The 20633-nt window shown below is 47.5% G+C and overlaps 1 protein-coding gene across 2 annotated transcripts in view; it reads left to right on the forward strand.

Moving 5' to 3' along the window:
- The first annotated feature begins 342 nt into the window (after positions 1 to 342).
- Positions 343 to 20633, forward strand: part of SUDS3 (SDS3 homolog, SIN3A corepressor complex component) — a 37977-nt gene continuing 17686 nt past the window's right edge. Inside the window, exons 1-9 of one of the 2 annotated variants that reach the window (XM_043557723.1) lie at positions 343 to 640; positions 2524 to 2593; positions 5084 to 5139; positions 6474 to 6545; positions 9730 to 9749; positions 10961 to 11117; positions 19260 to 19355; positions 20311 to 20372; positions 20534 to 20555. In XM_043557723.1, coding sequence (XP_043413658.1) covers positions 499 to 640; positions 2524 to 2593; positions 5084 to 5139; positions 6474 to 6545; positions 9730 to 9749; positions 10961 to 11117; positions 19260 to 19355; positions 20311 to 20372; positions 20534 to 20555 — 697 coding nt within the window. In that variant the 5' untranslated portion in view covers positions 343 to 498. The remainder of the gene's footprint in view (positions 641 to 2523; positions 2594 to 5083; positions 5140 to 6473; positions 6546 to 9729; positions 9750 to 10960; positions 11118 to 19259; positions 19356 to 20310; positions 20373 to 20533; positions 20556 to 20633) is intronic. The other variant, XM_043557724.1, reaches the window with a different exon arrangement.

Genomic DNA, 20633 nt, shown 5'->3' on the forward strand with positions numbered 1-20633 from the left:
CAAGAGGTTTCAACCCTTCTGTCTCTCAGGTCGCAGAGGACTCTCGCTTTAGGTCTGGCTCCTTGCGCCGCCTGGCGGCTACTTCTGGAAATAGAGCGCCTTCCAGCTTCGGGGTCCTGGCTGCGGCCAGGCCTGTCCAAGGATTTGCCTAATTCTAGAGAACTTGTCTCCGCCCCTCCCCACTACCCAGTGAGGATTTTAGGACGGCGATGAAAGGGCTGAGGTTAAGGCGAAGGGGGCAGCCCGTCCACCCCCTCAAGGATGATGGAGTCAGGCGGTTCTCGGACAGCTTGCGACCCGGAAGTCACCGCCGGCGCGAGGTCCCCGTTGCCGAGCGCGGGCGCGCGGGGCGGAGCTTGGCGGAGACGGGGAAGGGGTCGCCGCGGCTGCCGCTCTTCGAGTTGGCGGCTCCCTCGGGGGCCGGTAGGCAGGCGTCGAGTCGGCAGGGCGCGCGGCTGCGGTCCCCGAGTGACACGCTCAGCAGCGGCCAGTGGCGACATGAGTGCCGCGGGGCTGTTGGCTCCGGCTCCGGCCCCGGCTGGAGCGCCGCCGGCCCCGGAGTACTACCCGGAGGAGGACGAAGAGCTGGAGAGCGCCGAGGACGACGAGCGCAGCTGCCGGGGCCGAGAGTCCGACGAAGGTGCGTCCTCCGGCTGGCTCAGCAGCCCGCGGCGGGCGTGGGACCGCTGCGGGGGTGGGTGGGGTGCATGGGAGAGGGGCGGGGCGACCTCCGGGGCTGGGGGAGGTGAAGGGGCCGCCGGGAGGAAGTTCCCCCCCACCTGCGCTGGGGTAGAGGCCGTGGTGGAGACATCGCACCCTGACAGTTATGGGACCGGGGGACTTGGGGAGCTGGTGTCAGAGCTGGAGGTCCATTTAAGACTCTGCTCCTCTCCTTCCGACCGCCTCTGGTGAGCCTGAAGTCTTTACTGGTGGGAATGAGGAAGACTTCCGTGGGGTACCTTGAGCTGCCCTCCGCATTTTAGTTCCCGAGAGACCACAGCAAAGCCCAGTTGGGCTTCCAGGTTCCCAAGTTGCTCCCTCCGACGCTCCACCCTCGGGGAAATGCTTTAGCCAGCCCTCCTTTGGGTCGCGCAGTGCAGGTTGAGAGTCCAGTTTGCTTAAAAGAACGGGACTTGGAATCCGCCGGATCTTAGGTGTAAATTTGGCTCACGGCACCCAGCTTTGTAACCTAAAAGGACTGACTTAAGCTTTCCGCCTCAGTTTCTCCAGCTGTAACGGGGCTTCCTATTGTAGGTGTGAGGATTAAAGGAGATCTGTGCATAAAGTACTTGGCCTGGTACTCGGTGGGCGTTTTCATCACTGGGGACGCAGGCACAGGTGTAAGTGGGGATTTGCTTGATGGTGCCCAGGTGGTGTTGTTTTCAGTTCCACGCTCTTTTGCATTATCATTACTGCGTCTTAGAGCCTTGCTTTTCAAACGGGGCTTTGCACTTCGGTAAGTGTGAGGAAGACTGTTTTGGAGGGAATTGAGGAAGGACGTCCTGGAGGAGAAAGGGGAACAAAAGAAAAAGGACGAGGGAGAAAAAAGAGACCGTCGTATGGGTGGAATATTCTGGCACCAAACAGGGCTGTGGAGCAAAAGGTTGAACCAGCTGTCTGGAATGAGGAATGTGTTTTATTCATCTCACTGTGCCACGTGCCAACTACAGTGGCTGGCATATGACAGCAATTCCGTGAAGGTCTCTTGACTGAAAGAGTGGAGAATGCTTTGTGGAGAGTTGGATGGGCAGCGGCCTTAAAAAAGACAGCGACATGTGCAGGTAATAAAGTTGAAGCAACTAATTGCGTTTGGTTTAAACTACATTTGAAGAAGGGCCTTAAGGAGAGATTTTGAATGTGAATCACTTGTAACTGCTGTTAAGGCCCACAAGGGGGAGCAGTGAAGCCAGAATTGATTTTCCCCCTCAACTAGGACTGTTGAAATTATTTAGACAGTTCACTATTTACTTATTCTAAGAACAGTGTTTAATATGTTCTGAAGCAGTTTCTGTTGTTTATCTTGTCTCCTTTCTTTTCTCTTTAGCTGTGACTTTGAAAATAGTTCAGTTCTTAGAGTTGAGTTCGTTGGTTTGTGTTCTCTTTTGTATATATGTGATGTGAAATGCGTTACAGGGCTCACACCAGGCATAGACCAGAAGAGCGTGTACTTACTAGGTTGGAGTACTGAGCAAGGCCTGGCTGCCTGTAGTTTTCCCATCTGACACATCTCCTTTTCCTGGCCTGCCAGTGTGGCTTCTGCAGAAGTAGCAGACTTGACCGTGACTGCCAACATCCGATGCACCCTGTTCTCTGGTTGCACTTCGCATAAAGGCAGCTCTTTGCGTAAATCCGGCCATGTATACGTTGGAAATGGTATTTTCTTTCCTGAAGTAACTAATATTTTCCACTGATGGTTTCTTGCAGGCCTGCATCCATTTTATAGAAGTTTAAGTGTTACTGTGTCAGGTGATGCCAACTTTATGAACTGATTTTAACAAGCTTTTCTTCCTTGGTTTTACTTAGACACTGAGGACGCTAGTGAAACTGACCTGGCAAAGCATGATGAAGAAGACTATGTAGAAATGAAGGAACAGTGAGTATGGATCTTTTATTTCTCGTTTGGAATACAGAACTGACCAGGAAATCTTTATAGTGACGTTGCGTATGGTTTTGACCATAGAGCTTGCAAAGACTGTGTGTATGTGTGTGCACATGTGCGTGTGCAATTTCCCCCTTTAAATTTGTCATATTTAATCAGTCCTCCTGTTAAAAGAATCTTTTGCGGGTTGGAAGAATCTTGGGGATGGGCCATGTAGCAGGAGAGAATGTTTTCTACGTCTTCATTTTTTTTCGTTTAAAAAAAATTTTGTTTTTGAGGGTAGGGGGAGGAGCAGAGAGAGAGGGAGACACAGAATCCGAAGCAGGCTCCAGGGTCTGAGCTGTCGGCACAGAGCCCGATGTGGGGCTTGAACCCACGAACCGTGAGATCATGGCTTGAGCTGAAGTTGGATGCTTAACCGACTGAGCCACCCAGGCTCCCCTTTTTGTTTTTTTTAAATGTGAAAACCATAACTCAGCATCAAGGGTGTGTCCTGTCTATTCCACCTAGAGCTGAAGGTGTGCTGGGTGCCGGGAGAGCACGGCCCCTGACTCCTGCTCCAGTGCTCTTTCCACTTGTCCCACATCCACACTCAAGCCTTCTCTAAATGTGCCCAGAGAAACTGAAACCCCTCGTTTTAATGTAAACACAGATGGAAGACTGTATAAAATATATCCCATAAGTATTTGTTGAATGTATTTTGAGGATCTTGATTTGACTTTAGATTCTTAATCTTTAAACCAGATGATCCACATTCTTTTTTTTTTGTAGGTCCTATTTGCAAATGGGTCGTGACCATCATCTGGATTCTGTTACCCTTTTCACGCTTTGGAACCCAAAGGGGTAGCTCAGCTAAATTCCACCCACCCATGCTGAATAAAGAAGGATTACTTTTTTTTTTTTGTTTATTTTGAGAGACCACGTGGGCTGTGCTTGCTTTTTATTTTTTTTCTTTCCAGGCTTTTTACCAATTTATTTTGAACCATTTTCACCTTAAACCATTTCAGTCAGTTTAGTGTACCTTTTCCCGAATCTGCATTTATTTTGCTTTTCAGTCTGTTAATATTCCCTTTCAAAGACGGATTCAGAACTCAAAGGCATTGTTAACTGCACTCTGCGGTGGAAAATTTAGTACGCTGGGCTCCAAATACTTACTGCGTGCAGTTTACGCATTTGTTTCCTCTCCTGTACTCACCATATTTAAGCATTCTTTTGAGACCATATTTTAATTCAGTGTGCCCCTTAATATTGGATATAGGGGGTGCCTGGGTGGCTCAGTCAGTTTAGCGTCCGACTTCAGCTCAGGTCCTGATCTTACAGTTTGTGAGTTTGAGCCCCACATCAGTGTCACTGCTGTCAACTTGGAGCCTGCTTTGCATCCCCTATCCCCCACTCCGTCCCTTTCTTTCTGGCTCATGCTCTCTCTCGAAAATGAACATTTGGAATATATTGGATACACAAACATTTTTGATTAAAATTTAATGCCTTCTATGATTCAAGGTGAGCCTTGAGAGTGCATCATAATTCTCCTGGATCTTTTGATCAGCTCTCCTGTGGAATTCCTAGATTGTGTTTCACTCTTCCCCCAACCTATACAAATAGTGGGGTTGTATTTACAGCCCTCACTTGAGCAATCAAAAAGCTAGTGTGCTGCTTCTCTTGGACAGTGTTCATGTTGCAAATCTTATTTTTGTCAGTGTCAAAGTGGGGGTGTTTTTCAGATAGAAGCAAAAATATTGTTAAAATATGATTTACTTGTGGAATCCACCATTCAAACAGACTTGGCGGAGTGAATAATTGCCTATAATCCATTCGGTGTGAGGGGGAAAAATAGCACACTAGGCTGTTGGTGTGTGTTATGTGTTCTTATCCAGCTGGGGCTGCAAACAAATCCTACATTTTAACTTTGTTACTGAATTACTATTATTTCTCTGATCCTGGAAGGTAGTGCTTTTAAAAATGACAGGAAGGTTTATTGGTGTTTGTACCAACTTATCTATGTAGAAAAACATGCTAAAGGCATAACCTAACTCGTTTGGAACTTAGAATGTAATTGTAGAGTTGATACAAGGGCTGTGTGTAGGTCTCTGCTGCATTTGTGTGTGTATTTATACCTCTAAATCCACAAGAAAATGGCATCACACTTTTCAATTTCTCTTTATAACTTTTTGCCTATTTATTGTTGCTTATTTATTAAAATTTGTGGGTCTTCATGTTTGTGGGTTTCAGACTGATTCTCTAAAGGTGGGATAGAGAACACAGGAAACTACAACACTGAGTTAGGAGCCCAGAACACAGAATCCTTGTCCTTTTCTGATCCCTTTAGCTGCTGGTACATTTTAAACCAGCTGGCAGACTCCAGTTTTCTCTGTTCACTAAAGGACGTTTATGACATTCCCATAACAATCCAGGTAATTCCTGTATGTAGATTATTTTGGAATTCGATATTAATGTTTTTCAGTGTGGCTTTTTTTTTTTTAACAGGATGTATCAGGATAAACTGGCTTCTCTCAAGAGACAGTTGCAACAACTTCAGGAAGGTTGGTGTGTTTAACCCTTCACTTCTAAGTATGCTTAGTACTGCAAACCTTTGAAATCTTTCACTCCTCTGTGGGAGTGATTTAAAATTTGGTCTGCCTGATTTTAGCTGTCCGGTATGCATTTTGCTTACTTCTGTCAGTAAAGCAGTAATTTTCACCTTTTCAAAATCTCAGACCCTTTGGAAGAGCATGAACTGAAAAACACTGTGCGCCTAAAGCTAGACATTTTTGGGAGAGATGTTGTTACCAAAGAATACATGAAATGGTACAGTTCTTTCTAAACTAATTGCTGGCGAACTGTGGGTTATCCCTACTGTGTGTGTTTTGTCTTGTTTGCTTGGTAAATTAGAAGTGGATTGTATCTTGTGCTGTTTCTTGCTAAAGAGTTCGGCATCAGGTTAAGAGCATAGGCTCTCAAGTGCCATCACGGGTTTGAATCCCAGCTTCGCTTCTTTCTGGAAATTTGACCTTAGGCACGCCACTTTCTCTTGTTTAAATTTGTTTTCCAGTCTTCAAAATGCAGAAGGTCCAAGTAGATGAGATTACCCATGAAGGATGGCTAGCACCATGGGGACAGTGGGTTTCTTGTGGGGCAAGAAATATATTCTCCTCTAGCAAGGCTATAAGGCATACCTGGCATGGTTGAGTGAGGGATTTTGAAAAAGATGCCATTAACATACCCTGCAAATATGTCATGATCGGGAAAATATTTTCCATGATAATAGTGACCCGTGTAATTGGCTGCTTTAGGGAAAAGCAATGACACGAGTAGATATTTGGTGAAAATCTATACCCAAGCTATCCAGAATTGTCACTGGCCATGTGTGGCTATTTAAATTTAATGAACTGAAATTAATTCTGTTCCTCAGTTGTGCCAGCTACATTCCAAGTGCTCAATAGCTACATATGACTAGTGGCTACCATATTGGACAGTGCAACATAGGATGTTTCCACCATTGTAGGGAAAGTTCTACTGGATGGTCTCTACTGAAAGTTCTAGGCCTTACTGAAGAAGAATGAGCTTTTTTTCAGGAAAGGGAAGCCCATTGACTCAAACTGGCAGCAGGTGATCAGAATCATTTCAATCCTGCACCTTTTGACTTCCTCTCACTTGCTAGAGAGTCTTAATCCACTAGGTGGGGTGATTTCTGTTGTTGGCCTTGGTTGAGAACCAGAGCAGTTAGCTCTGTTTGCCTCTGCCTTTCCTTGGTTTGTGTTTTACTTTGAAGTTATTAAAACAGTCACTGCGGGTACTATAAGATAATTTTAGGAACTGAAATGTAAAACAGATTGATCTTCAAAGTAACGTTTTATTTTGTACATCTTAAAATCAGGTACGTTACAGGAATATCAGAAGAGGATGAAAAAACTAGATCAGCAGTACAAAGAGAGGATTCGAAACGCAGGTGAGGCTCTGTCTTAGGTGGAAGTAAATCATCTTTACTGATTTTGCTGATTTTGCTGATTATCAATGTAATGTCATGAGAGCTGCTGTCCAGCATGCATCTCAGATAATCCTTGGGTATGGTGGAGGGGTTGGGGAAGAGAGACTCCAGAGGTGCAGTTGGGTAAAGCTGGGACATCTTTTTTCCAGTGGCCAACGAACAACCTGTAGTTAAGCTTATTAGTGTTGGCTCCTTGCGGTCGGTTATACTCCCTGGAACCCCCAGCTGGCTCCTTGAAGTCAGTTATGCTCCCTGGCGCCCCCAGGTTAAGCAGTCTTACACGTTCTGTCTTACGTCTGCTTGGCTGACTGAATGTACCATGAGGAGCTGACATGGGAAAGAATCGTAGCTTGTTTCACTCTTGTTTGAAGTTTGCTTCTTTTGGCATTCCCTGCTCTGGGAGGAAGGGGTGTCCTCTGTTTTTTTTTTCCCCTTGAGTGTTACAAGCATTTACGGGAAGAGTACACCTTGGTTCGTTATAGTACACGGTACGTGTGTTTGTTAAGTAAGAATTTGTGGGGGCGCCTGGGTGGCGCAGTCGGTTAAGCGTCCGACTTCAGCCAGGTCACGATCTCGCGGTCCGGGAGTTCGAGCCCCGCGTCGGGCTCTGGGCTGATGGCTCAGAGCCTGGAGCCTGTTTCTGATTCTGTGTCTCCCTCTCTCTCTGCCCCTCCCCCGTTCATGCTCTGTCTCTCTCCCAAAAATAAATAAACGTTGAAAAAAAAAAAAAAAAGTGTGGAGCACCTGCTACATTCAAGCTCTGAGCAAAAAAGTAGTGGAACACCTTGTCCTTGACTTTAGGAAATGTGCTATTTCATTGACAAAAGACGTCCAAACATGGGTAAGTTAAGGAACATTCTGAGGTCAATAAAGAACCATGCAAAAAGTAAGATGTGATGATTGTTGAAAGTGTGTAAACACAGATTCCTGGTCCTATAGGAAATGTTTTGTAAGCATTCAATTTCGAGCACCCACGTAGTGCCTGTTCCTGCTCGGGGGGTCTGGGGGTACCTAATGCTGGGTCTGCAGATGCTGTCTGGGTGCTGCTCCTCAGGCTGCTGTCTTCTTGCTTTCTGTTCCATTGTCTTTCCGGCTTTCTGTTGGTGGAACTTTTCCCTCTCTCCAGGGAGTAGATGTCCCACGTACACCCAACAGCAGAAAGGTAGCGGAGGGGTGCAAGGGGCACGGGGAAAATGGAAGTACAGCCATTAGCCTTCTGTACGCCCACATCCGCCTGCCTGCCCCTGTGGTTGTCCCCACTGCACTCTGCCTTCTTGAGGCATCTCCTTGGGACATCTTTGAGATCCTCAGCCCTCTTCCCCGTGTTGCGCATTAGGGAAAGGAGGTGAGGCATGAGGCCCTAGGTTTAGGTCTTCCTCTTTGCACTTTAGGTCTTGAGCCTTTAAGCAGATAATTTGCTCTTGGAGCCCCAATTTCCCCATCTGTAGGGGGGATACGAATACCTCATGGAATTGGTTTAAGATACAAGTAAGGAAAAGAAATGGATGTGAGCCACTTTTCTGAAGCTAGAACTGCAGCATGAGTATTGAGCTGTTTTCCTTAATTCCACGTTCAATCCTGTCTTCGTGTGTCCTTTCAGAAACATCTCTCTCCCCTGCCCCCGGGTACACATGCAGAAGAGCTCCCAGATCAGTCACAGCTTGAGCCTTAAAGAGCACATTCTGTGCAGAGATAATCCACCTGCTCTAGTTGTGTTGGTGCATGGCTGTTTTAACTAAAACAACCATCACCGACCCCGAAAGCTGATTGCCAGTTTGACGTGGTTCGGGTGTGATTTCTGAGAAGGGCGCAGACTTGCTGTGTCAGGTTGTTTGTGCATCTAAAGCCGTTGGGGCCAGCACATTGGGCTGCGTGTGCTTGGGCTCACGTGCTCGGTGATCCCGGGACCAAAGTGATCAGGGCTTCTGGAGAAGTTAGAAAATAATGAGTGGCTCATCCCTTTCCTTGTTGAAATTTTCTTTTTGTTTTTTTTTTACATTTTAAGTAGGCTCCACCCTCAGCGTGGGGCTTGAACTCATGACCCTGAGGTTGAGTTGTGTGCTTCACTGACTGAGCCAGCCAGGCACCCCTCTTCATTTAAATTTCCTATTCAATATCTATTGAGGTCTGAATTGTTAATCTGGAGTCCTGAAACTCCAGATTCTAGGAAATTATGTGTGGATGTGTGTATATGCTTTTTTATGGGCAAGTGGATCCATAGGATTCATCATGTTCACGAAGGAGACCGTGGTAAAATATGAACAGCACCCCCTGGCGTTGTTGGTTCACTGGCAGTCTTTGTGACCTATGCAGCAGCTCCACTGTCGTCCAGAAAAGATTAGGTGCCATGGACCTGTTTTGTTTAAAGGGCTGGCTTTGTCAAGGGCCTTCTGATATAGTGGGGTGGGGGGGGGGGCTGCTGGTAAACAGTTGCTAATGGCCTGGCACATAGTGGGTGGTGAGTAAGCTGAGTAAGCTGTCGAATACTCTTGGGTGGAGACTCGTAGGTGCCTGAGGGGGGTGGGGTTGGTAAGTGAGGTGGAGCTGCCTGTGCAGAGGTCGCATTAGGTCTGGAGCTTGGAAGTGCAGCAGAGACCCACAGGGTGTTGCTGTGGAGGCACAACCACACACACACGCATGGTGGCCCGTGAAGAAAGCCCCGGAAGGGCTCAGAACCTCTGCCCTGACTTCTCAGGGGAATATCCTTCCTTGCCATGCAGAGCACCTCACACGTGCTTTAAAAACGTCAGTGTTGATTCTGCTTCTGGAGAAACGGCATTGTTCCTTCCTGCCCCATCCTGCCCTGTGGGGTACCTGCCCTGTGTAGGTACCCTGTTGGAGGGTACCTACCGAGTGAAAGAAGGGGTAACTTTCAGTTTTATTTTGCCAGGGGAGTTTGGTTCCCACTGCTTGTTTTTGCCCTTGGGGAGAACTGCCAGAAGTGATTTTGTTCAGGGCCAGATTATAACTAGAGAGTTTCTGCATCCTTCCCCTTCACGTCGATCAACACTTTACTGATGGAAACAGTTGCTCTGTGTAACGGTGCTTTCAGAAAGCAATTACTGCTTCTAAATGAATCCTACCATCACTGTCTGGAAAGGTGACACAGCCTAGCGAATCTAATTGCATGTTTTCTCTCTTTCAGAACTCTTCCTCCAGCTGGAAGTAAGTACCTTGGATCTTCTGGGTTTGCAGGCCCTCTCTGAGACTGGAATCTTGCTCTCCCAATCTGGAGAACCTTTCCTTCTATCACCGAGTGGATAGTTGAGAAGCCCCCAGCTGCAAGCTCTCATCACAGCTGAGTTTGACTAGAGGACATTTTGGGTCTCCATTTAGAAATTCCCATCTGTTCGTTTATAGGTCAGGCAGCTTCTGCTTATCACAGGGGATGAGGGGTTACTCATCCCCCACTGCTTTCTCGTTGACTTTCACCTGACGTTAAAGCCATGCGGGAGTACGTCTAAGTTACAATGGTCTAATAATTTGTTATGTTGCTCCTTGACACAGCCCAGTCTCTGAAGTGGCTCAGGGGCTCTTTTACAGCGGAACCCCTCTAGGTCAGTAGGAAAGGCAGATTGAACATTTTTTCTTTCCTTCAGCAGACATCTGAGTGTTGGTTCTTTGTGAAGCACAGTGCTGTGGTACAGAGCTGAGAGCCTGCATCTTGGATGCTGATGTGTTCCTGGGGTGGCTAGTGTGTATGTGTGGGGGGAGTCCTGACTTTGAGAGCCACACGTGAGTGTGAGGTCATGGTTTAACAGAGCCACGTTATCAGAAACCATTTTACTACTGAGGTCAGTGGAACACACATAGTCTGCAGGATGATGTGACCCACAGCCATAGCCCACCATGAGCTCCCTCGTTCTTCACTTAATGTGATGGCGAGACTTAAAAAATGAACACTTTTAAATGTAGTATTATTTCGGTGTTTGAGTGCTGAGGATTCAGATACCTAAAAAATGATCTGATGACCTAGTTGATTTTATCTTGGTATAAATGTCAACAAATCAAGTAACTCGTGTCATTTTGACTCTGCGCAATTAATTTTGAACATAGATGTTTTATCCAGAATGTACTTTTTTCCTTACAAATTAAGGCTTTAAAAGAATTTATCTGTGAGAATCTTGACGTTTTACTTTAAGCTGCAAGCCATGCGATATAAGATGTGAAAGAGAAGAAATGACCGAGTAGTCAGTGAGGTATGCTCGTAGGCCAGAGTTGTATGGTTCGACTTCATGCATTTGTTGGAGAACTTGCAGGTGTCCCGCTCCTGCCTGTGCAGGCGGGTGCAGCTGAGCCTGTGTTTCCCAGGGAGGTGTTTACTGGGCTCCCGCGTCCAGCGCTGGAGCCCGAACTTGTGTTTCTCTTTTGTTCAGACCGAACAGGTGGAAAGAAACTACATCAAAGAAAAGAAGGCTGCGGTGAAAGAATTTGAAGACAAGAAGGTGGAGCTGAAAGAGAACTTGATTGCTGAGCTGGAAGAGAAGAAGAAAATGATCGAAAACGAAAAGCTAACAATGGAGCTGACTGGAGGTACGAAGGCACCACAGGGCAGGGGCGGGGGGGCGGGGAGGGGTGCAGTCACTCTCCTGTCTTCCCTCAGCTCCTCGTCCAGGCAGAGTGAGCTGAAAGGAGGGTGGGCTTTGACAGGACGGCTCAGACTTCTAGCTCTGTCTCATACTGGCTGTGTGATTTTGGCCACCGAGCATCTCTGAGCCTATTTCCCTCTCTCTGAAATGGGGCTGATCAGACCTTGTGTCACAGGATTGTGGTTGGAAACGTGAGTGCCTGGCACAGTGGCCTGCGTGTGTAACAGGCATTCAGTAAGTGGTAGTCCTTTAGTAGTGACTGCAGCTTCTGGTGTGTGCTTTATTTAATTCCTGGGTCAGCCGCACATCTAGCTTATGTTCACGAATTACTTACGCAGCTCTGTGGTGGTGGGAATCTGTTTTTTTAGTTCACCTTAATGACAGGAGAGGCACTGTCTTCCTCCGACCTAGATAGGAGAACAAAGGCATTTGGCTGTATCATCTGTGCTCTTAGATCCCTTCCCCAGGTGTTACTGTGAATGTTTCAGAAAGAGTTGGTACAAAGTTGGCAGGAGTAGCCAAAGTGAACTAGTTTCCTGTAGAGGTAGTGAAGTTACCTTAGACCCTGAGCCAATCCCTCCCTTGCCTTCTAGGCTTTAGTAATCTGCATACGGGAAGTCTGCAGTTGTAGGCAAGCGGAAGGGAGAAGCAGCGGGGGCTGTTGTTCTCTCGCTGTATGTATACCGAGGAATCTTAGAATATGGGGCGGGAATTGACTTGAACTAGATATTTTGGAACTTGGCAAAATTTCTGTCAGCAAATACTGCAGGACAAGTCAGTGGTGAGTTCGTCACCTGGATGGGTAAGAGGCATGCCTTCTGCACACCCCCAAATTTAACTCTTGCCATGTAAGAAGGTGCTGGGGCTCTGGCATGTCTGACGTTAGTAGGGGTCTATGAGAAATGCGTTGTTTTCATGTTAAGTCCTTGGGGCAGAGTTTAGAAGTAACTGTTAAGAAGTAGTATTTCTCTTTCTGTATTTCTGGTGCTGTGACCCAGTGGGGCCCTTCGACTGACATAAACTTCTGGCCCCAACCGCCATGATACACCCACAAGAATGTGGTGTGTCTGAAGTGAGGGTCTGGTTCTTCAGAAATCTCTCCTCTGGTACATTTCCTTATTGAAAGACTCGGCAGAAGGAATTATGTCCTTGAAGGCCTCTGGAAGTGTCTCAAATGTTTTTTCGGTAAGAATGCGTGCTAAAATAGCATCTTCAGACAGTACCATCTTGTTCTTTTGGACATGCTTTGTTGATTAGACTGCCAGCCCTGTGCTGCCGTGTTCGATACCAGTCTGTCTGTTTTCTGACCTGTGTACCATTTTCTTTGACAGTGGCCGTTTCTGGCATTGATGCCTCATCGCTCTCTGCTAGAGCCACCAGATGTTCGGGAGTCTTCATTAGGCTAGTGGGAAATATCGTCAGTTTATAGCTGCTCCCTTTCCATCTGCAGGGAAGGATATCATCACCTTACCTGTGATTTGGCATCCTGATTATTGACAAGCAGTAGACATTGTTTGGCCAGGCCGTTTCGCAGTCAGAATCTTAACTGGGACAGGAGGTGTCCCCAGTGACTTGAGGCTGAGCCTGCCAGGGTAGAAAAGACAAATAAATGTGGGGAAGTCATTTGTAACGCAGTAAAATAGATTGCACAAGTGCTTAAAGCTAGCCATGGGCATTAAAGCTACTGATGTCCTTCCTCAAGCCGTTTGGTACCCTTGGTATGGAAAAGCTCTGCCAAGGTAATGATAGAGCGTCGGAAGAAAAGGCAGTGGAGCTAGAAGGATAATTAGTGTTCCCACAGATGGTGCCGCTATGGTGCTGGATGAAAGGCCTGATCTCACTCCTCTCATCGAGTGACTCATTTCACCTTTGTGGATTGATGCCCAGTATCAGCATTGGCTGGCTCTGCCTGGAAAAGATAGTTCTTTAAAATCTCCTCTTGTGGTCCAACGTGAAGATCTCTCGAAAAACAAGGCTGGAATGAGAGGCCGATGGGAAGCTTGGACCGAATAACCTGTTGGGAATGGGGAGAGCCAGTGACCTGTCTGCCTGAACAGGCCTGAAAGCTTTGCAGTCTCTGTGGGGGTTAGTGGGAGGTTCTCCACTGCCCATGCTGCTCTTGAAGAACTTAGGACAGCAGGCTGGGCGGGCAGAAAGATGTGCTATCGGTAAGGAAACCGGGATAACCGAGGATCAGAGCTCCTCCAGCTTGGCTGTGTGCATGGGTCACCTGGGGGTCTTGATAGGTGCAGCTGCTGCTTCAGGTGTTGGGGGGGGGGAGCCTGCGATCCTGTATTTGTAACCACCTCCCAGGGGCTGCTAATGCTGTTGGCTGGACCACACTTTTTGAGTAATGAGGACATGGGTGGGGTTACCTGAGTGTGAGTTTTCTCTGCAGTTGAGGCCAAGGTTATGAGTAACCCAGATAATCAGTGAGAATTTAATGAGCTTTAAAATGTGGGGCGCTCGATCGTTTTTCATCCGTTTGTCCACTTCCTGTCTTGAGGATAGCCGCCTTTTCTCCTTTCTCTTAACAGCCTATCTCCTTGGTCTCAATAGCCACCACCCGCCACTTCATTTTTTTTTTTGTAATTTTTGCCTTGCCGGGGCATGTTCCAACCCTCAGGTCCCTGTGGATGCTACTCATGACCCCATTAAGCCTGGGAGTTTCCTTTAGAAGATAACTGGATTTGTAGGTGGAGCCTACGAGTTAAATTTTTTTATAATAATAAAATTACAATATTAAGATATGCTAAAGTACTGTCTCCTGAGTACTTAGGTTGAGCCAGGTATTACATAAAAACACTGGAATTCCTCATTAGGCTGACAGATGTGGATGAATCCTGGCCCTCTCCTGAACTTGGTTCTCTGGTGGGGTTTTCTCATTTAAGAAGGCGATGGGAGAACCTCCGTTCTGGAAGGAGATGGAAGGTTTGGTGCGAAGGTCGGATGATATAACGCCTAGGAGGTGCTTCAGAGCATGGCTGGGGGCTGCACACAGAGCCAGCACTTAGGGATTGGGAACTTGTAGCAGTTTTCGGTTCCTGCAGCTCCTTTCGGTGGACTTGGCGGAGCAGCCTCAGAGGGACGGAGACACTTGCTCAAAGCTCCCCAGTGGGATAGTGCTTACGCCACAACTGGTCTTAACCACCACGTTGTCCCGACTTCCTGCCATGGAAATACCGTGGATTCACGCGGTGCTGAGTGATTCATACAGTGAGGCTAATACTGGTCCTCAAGGAGCTTGTATTCTGGTAGCGACAAGGCTGACACAGCTCCTTTGTCCTGCCCAGAGTAAGGCGGTGTCCAGAGAGTAGGCTTCTAAATGAAGGTAAATGTTTGTCAGGCTTGTTTTTAAGGATTGTAAAACCTTGCAAGGGTATGTACATGTGGTTGTACTGATGCGGGCGTGGTTTCAACCACGAGGAACAGATGCCAGTGAGCAGGGAACCTTGGAAGCCCAGGCAAGGAGATGAGGCCTCACACAAATATCTGGGCAGGGAGAATGCCGGAGGTGACCTGGATTTGGGGTGGAGCGGGCTCGGTGCCAAGAAGCTCTTTGCTGGCACTGCCTTTGTGGGATCCAGCTGTTTTCAGTGGTTGAGGGTGCAGAGGACGGCTTGATTGGTTCACTCTTGTAATACCATCCCCGTGCTCCTGACAGCTTTGGCCTAAGGGGGATGGGGCCCTTCACCCTTCATTCCTACCCTGATTGGTTGGTCACCGAAGACCGACCTTGATTCTTCTCTCACCTTCCCTTCCTGCCCCCATCTCCTTGATTTGTGATGCTGATGAGCTGGCCAGTCCCTTAGAGAGGGGCCAGGATATGCTGGACTTTGCTCTGGGCCTCTAGGTTTGCCCTATGTTGCACTGCCCCTTGGTTTGTAGCCAGTCTGTTACAGTGGTTACCCTGCAGTGGCTTGTTTTTCTGCCACTTAATGTTCTTTTTCTTAAGGATACTCCTTTGAGTCACTGCAGCTGTGGCTAAACAAGTATGGTTTTGTTTTTATTTATTTTTTATTTTATTTAAAAATTTTTTTTTAACGTTTATTTTTGAGACAGAGACAGAGCATGAACGGGGGAGGGGCAGAGAGAGAGGGAGACACAGAATCAGAAGCAGGCTCCAGGCTCTGAGCCATCAGCCCAGAGCCCGACGTGGGGCTCGAACTCACGGACCGTGAGATCGTGACCTGAGCCGAAGTCGGACGCTCAACTGACTGAGCCACCCAGGCGCCCCTGTTTTTAAAGTTAAAGTACGTTCCAGTGAAGCTTTTGCTGCATTTATGGGCTGTAGGCAAGTGAGCTGTTGGAGTGAATGATGAGGCCTGGAGAAGTAAGGAACCCAAGGCCAGTGGGGAAGTGGTAATTCTATGGTAATTGCCGGTGATTAATGTTATCAGGAATAGCTCTCCATAGGGACTGGTGCTGCAAAGGCTCTGCCCAGCACTGATTCAGCCTAAGCTCCCGCTTCTTAGCCAGCATACGTGGTGCTACTTGGAGAGTGTCTGTGTCTGTCAGATACGGCCATTCCTGGTCTCCTTGCTGGTGGGTAGAGCAGGAGGAGTTATGCTGTTAAATGTCATATGTACAAGGTGGTTTGGAGAGGAGCTGCGTACCTGGCCTCAGCCCTTGTCCAGTGTTCCTGCCTCCTGTACTCTCCTGCCTCGGTGTGTTTGGTATTCAGTTAGATCACAGATAGTATTGCCATGGAAGCAAACCTATGAAGGGTCCTGGGTGTTCTGAGAGGCTTTCTGATTTAAGCCAGGTAGAGTAGTGTTGGGCTCGTCTGAGAGGAAGACTGATTTCCTGCTCAACTGCCTTCTCCAGGGCTGCCAGGCTCCAACGTGTCTGAGTGTCACTTCCGGAAGTCTGACTTTTATGGTGTCCCCACATTGAGCCCCTTGGGCCTCTTACTGGCCAAACTCACAGGAGACTGCTGTTACAAACTCAGTACTCCAGCCTGTTGCTTCTCGTGAGAAGTGGAACTTCTAGGTGGATTCAGACCTGGGTCAGTCAGATATCCTTTCTTTCCCTCTGTGAAAAATCTACCTCAGAAGGCTGGAGTGACATGAGTGGAGTCCATAACGTAGCTTCGGAACTACAGTGCGTGGTACTTACGTGTTGATCTTCTCCACGAGTCACGTGGCCAGGCCTGCTCCCTGCTCACTCTCCTGGCTGGTGGTGGGGATGGGCTACTACATCTTGGAGGCTTTTTTGGAGCACCTTCCTTCTGCTGAAGCAGTCTTTTGGATGAAAATTGATTAGGTTATTGTGGTGGCTAGGCTAATAAAATGGATTGATTTTCGCTATTTCATAAGAAGAATTTGATTATGTTTTCTGATTTGTGAGTGATGCACTTATGATTTTCTGAGCCTATTGGCCATGATTGGACCAGGTTATTCCCACTTTCTCTCGGCTGTGCCTTGACTGGCTCATTTCCATCCTGTGTGGCCCACCCTCCCCATGCCTTAGACTCGGCAGCCCAGAGGGCAGGGCACAGTCAGCCATTGTCTTTGGTGGACCATTCATTGGTGTTTATGTGCTAGGTACTCTTTCTCTAGTGTTCTTTGGGTTGGGCGAGCTCCCTTCACACCTTGATTTTTGAATTAGGTGTGAATGTTGCACAGCCTCACAGCTGACATTGGTTGTCTTCAAGCGTGTAACTTCTATTTCATTCAGCTGTTTGTACCTTGACTTAAAAAAATTTTTTTAATGTTTGTTTATTTTTGAGAGGGAGAGAGAGTGCAAGCGGGGGAGGGGCAGAGAGAGAGACACACAGAATCTGAAGCAGGCTCTAGGCTCTGAGCTGTCAGCACAGAGTCCGATGTGGGGCTCAAACTCACGAACTGTGAGATCATGACTTGAGCTAAAGTCGGATGCTTAACCAGCTGAGCTACCCAGGTGCCCCTGATTTTTTTAAAAAGATTTTTTGTACAGTGCTTTCCTGGCTGCAGATGGCGTAGTAAAAACTAGCATTGATTGAGCTCTCATGACACCAGGCACCATGTTTAGGGCTTTACTCGTATGTCACGTAACCCTCACAGCATCCTGTGAGGGAAGTATTACTGATAATTCCATTTTATAGATGAAGTAACTTGACACAGAGGATTTACGTAGCCCACCTGAGGTCCCACAGCCGCGACAGGGATTCACATGCACCAGCCAGTAAGTAACTGGAGGAGTGCACCCTCTCGGTAGAGGGGGAGCCGTTTCCAGTAGAGAGGACTCCCCTCCCCGCTGTCTCCTGGGGCGGGTGTGTGAGTCCTCCTTCCTTCTACCCCCCACTCCACGCACACCTGTACACACACTTATCAGGACTGCACTTCCCCTTCATTTATAGGGGCGAGAAGTCAGCGTTGCCCGTTTCCCTTCTTAAGAGCAACATGCAGAAATATCTTTTGGCTTTGTCCTCGCGACTATTAACTAGGCAGCTCCTGCACGTTGCCACAGTGGAAGAGGTATGCTTGAATTCCTTGCCACAGTGGAAGGGCTGGCTACACTTGAATTCCGTGAGGCTGTCCGTCTGCCGTCCCGAGGGGATGCGTGGTCGTGGATGAATGGTCTCCTCATGTCGTCGTCGTTGTGCAGGAAACTCTGTGACATCCCTGCCACAACTATGGCTTAGGTGCCGGGGTGCAATTCAGGTGTCTCTGGGGAAAACGTGCCATACGGTGTGGCACTTGGTAGCAGAGGTTTGTCCAGAGGTTTGCTCTGGTTGTTTGGAAGGCGGTGTGACTCTGGAAGATCATGTAATGGGGAGCGTGGCGCTGGCTCTCAAGGGGTGTCATGCAGGAGTTTGCCGGGCTGAAGAGGGGGCCAGGCAGAGAGGACAGCGTGCAAAGGCTTGAAGGTATAGTAAGGCGTGTGCCCTTGGGTGACAGACAAGCTAAAAGCTCTCACATGGTGTATGTGCGAAGGAAGGAGGAGGGGCAAGACCAGAAAGTGACGCGGGCTTTTTTCCATAGAAAGTGGCAAGCCATAGAAGCATTGAATAAGAAAGGGGATGTGTTGTAGAACGATCTGATGTGTGTCTTAGGGAAATTGCTCTGACGGAGATAAGAATAGGATGAGGGAATGGAGTTGAGAAGTGGTTTAATGGCAGAACTGCCCACGACCTGGTGAATATGATGCTTGGGTGAGGGAAGATAAGTCACAATGACAGAGTCTGTCCTGACCAAGAGGGATGGACAGATGTGATGTCCCCAAGACTCGGGAGAGGAGGCAGCCATGGGAGGTGAGACAAAAAGTGAGAGTGGATGGTGTTGCCGGGCATAGGTTGCCATTCAGAAGGGTGGGGAAGCTGGTATTGGTGACAGAGGCTCACTGGGACACAGGCTGAGAACTGACTGGACTCTAGAGGTCACCAGCAGAAAGGAGCCCACGGAGGCAGGTCAGGTGAGGGGAGATCTGGGTGGTGATGGCAAGGGGAGGAGAGATTTTAAGGTAAGGAGAGTCAACAGCAGTGTCAGACTGCAGAGAAAAGTCAAGAAGAATGAAAAAGGCCTTTATTATGAGCCTTCATTAGATCATTCTTGATAGTTAAGTAGCTAGAAAACGTTACAGAATAAAATGAAACTGAAGAGTCTAAGTTTGTAAATGAAGATGTCCTATAAAGATGTTGGTGCTGAGACCAGTGACCTTTCACAGAGCCTTGTGCACGCATGTGCTTCAGTTTCCCTCCCTCCGTGGGCACTGCAAGAATTAGTTGACTGAGATGACCCGAAGGTTCCTTCTGATCCCAAGAGCTACCACTCCGTGGCTTCTTAATTTGAGGGAAGAGGAGGAAAATTCTAGTTTTTGGGGTGCTCTCGGAGAGATGCCTGCAGTGACTCCACAGGTAGACCGCAGGGTGGGGCTGCATTTCGGTGGGGGGCGGGGCAGCGTGCACTTAGGCCATCCAGTCTGAGTCTTCAGGATAGCCCTCCTCTGAAGTCTGAAATGGATGTCTGGCTTGGGCCATGTCCGGATGTCCCCAGTAAAACAGTTCTGATTGGGTGGCTCTGGGGCAGATATTTGTACAGTACAGCAATTCTTACTGACTTCAAGTGGTAGTCGGATAGATTTACCCATTCAATTCTTGCCACAGATTCTATGGAAGTGAAACCCATCATGACCAGAAAGTTGCGGAGGCGACCAAATGATCCTGTCCCCATCCCAGACAAGAGGAGAAAACCTGCTCCTGATATCCATTTGCATCAAGCCTTAATTTTTTATCAAGCTGTTTTTCTTTAGACTGAATCTTTTGCTTATCTGTTTGCTAGAATATATATGGCCACCGTCTTACAGAAATTGTCGTGATTGGCAAGCGTGTGTATTTACCCATGAGCTAGGGAATGGCCGTTTTACTGTTGAGTCCTTAGTTGCTGCTGCTTCCAGTGGGAGGGGTTTATAGATAGCAGTTTTTGGAAAGGCACTTGGTGTTGGGAGTTCAGCCTGGTGTTAACACTTGGAGATTCAGGGCGACCTCAGATTACACGTGCCTTAATTTTTCTACCTGTAAAACAAGGACAGTGATACCTATCTTTCGTACCTCTGTTATCTACATCCTGAAACCAGTGCAATGCAAATTGTTAAAGCGAATGAGATTTCAGTCTCATAAAAAAGCCCTTTAGTCATAAAAATGGGAGTGGGAAGAAGGCACGCACGGCAAAGTTCTTTCTGTTTCTTTGTTCTTGGAGAGGATAAGTGGCCATTTGCACAGAATGATTCAGTTGTTTGCCACCAAGAAAGGGTTTTGACTTCAGGTACCTTTGTCTTCACAACCAAGGGTTTAAGTTACGTGGGAAGGACAAGCCCACGCGTGTGTGTGTGTGTGTGCGCGCACGTGCAAGGCTTCGGATCTTTAGAACAAGAGCACTTCATAAACTGAGGAGGAAGTTCTCCTGGTACCGTGTCCTGTGCTCTCACTCTTGTAGTTTCTGAACGACTTAGAGACGCTTGGAAGAAATTTGTGAATTCGTTTACATACCTGGGCACCACGACATTTAGTAGAATCAGCAACTTCCGAGAGGCACGCTGTTGTAGAAACAACACCTGACACAGTCACACTGTAAATTCTAAAGTTCTGGTACTGTTTTGTTGATTTCTGCTTGCTTGGAAACCATGGCCCTCAGACATGTTCCTTTAACTCTCAACACCCCAGCTAAACTATTTGTTAACAGATGAACAGATCATGGAGGATCTGAGAACGTTAAATAAGGTACGGTTTGATTTTTTGATTTATTTGAAAGCTTAGGCTTGATAATGGTTTTGTGCTTCATGTTGTTCGTGTGTTACTTGTTAAATCAGTTTGATACCTTTGACACGTGAAGTTGCATCTGAAATGATTTGTTCTAAGATTTCTTGTTGTTCTTCCTACAGCTTAAGTCACCCAAGAGACCAGGTAAGTGCACAGTGTTACTGGCATTTGTGCAATCTTTTTATCATGTTGTTGGAAAAGCATGCTTCTATCTCACAGGCA

Source organism: Prionailurus bengalensis, chromosome D3 (assembly GCF_016509475.1).
Source record: "Prionailurus bengalensis isolate Pbe53 chromosome D3, Fcat_Pben_1.1_paternal_pri, whole genome shotgun sequence".
NCBI lineage: Eukaryota > Metazoa > Chordata > Mammalia > Carnivora > Felidae > Prionailurus > Prionailurus bengalensis.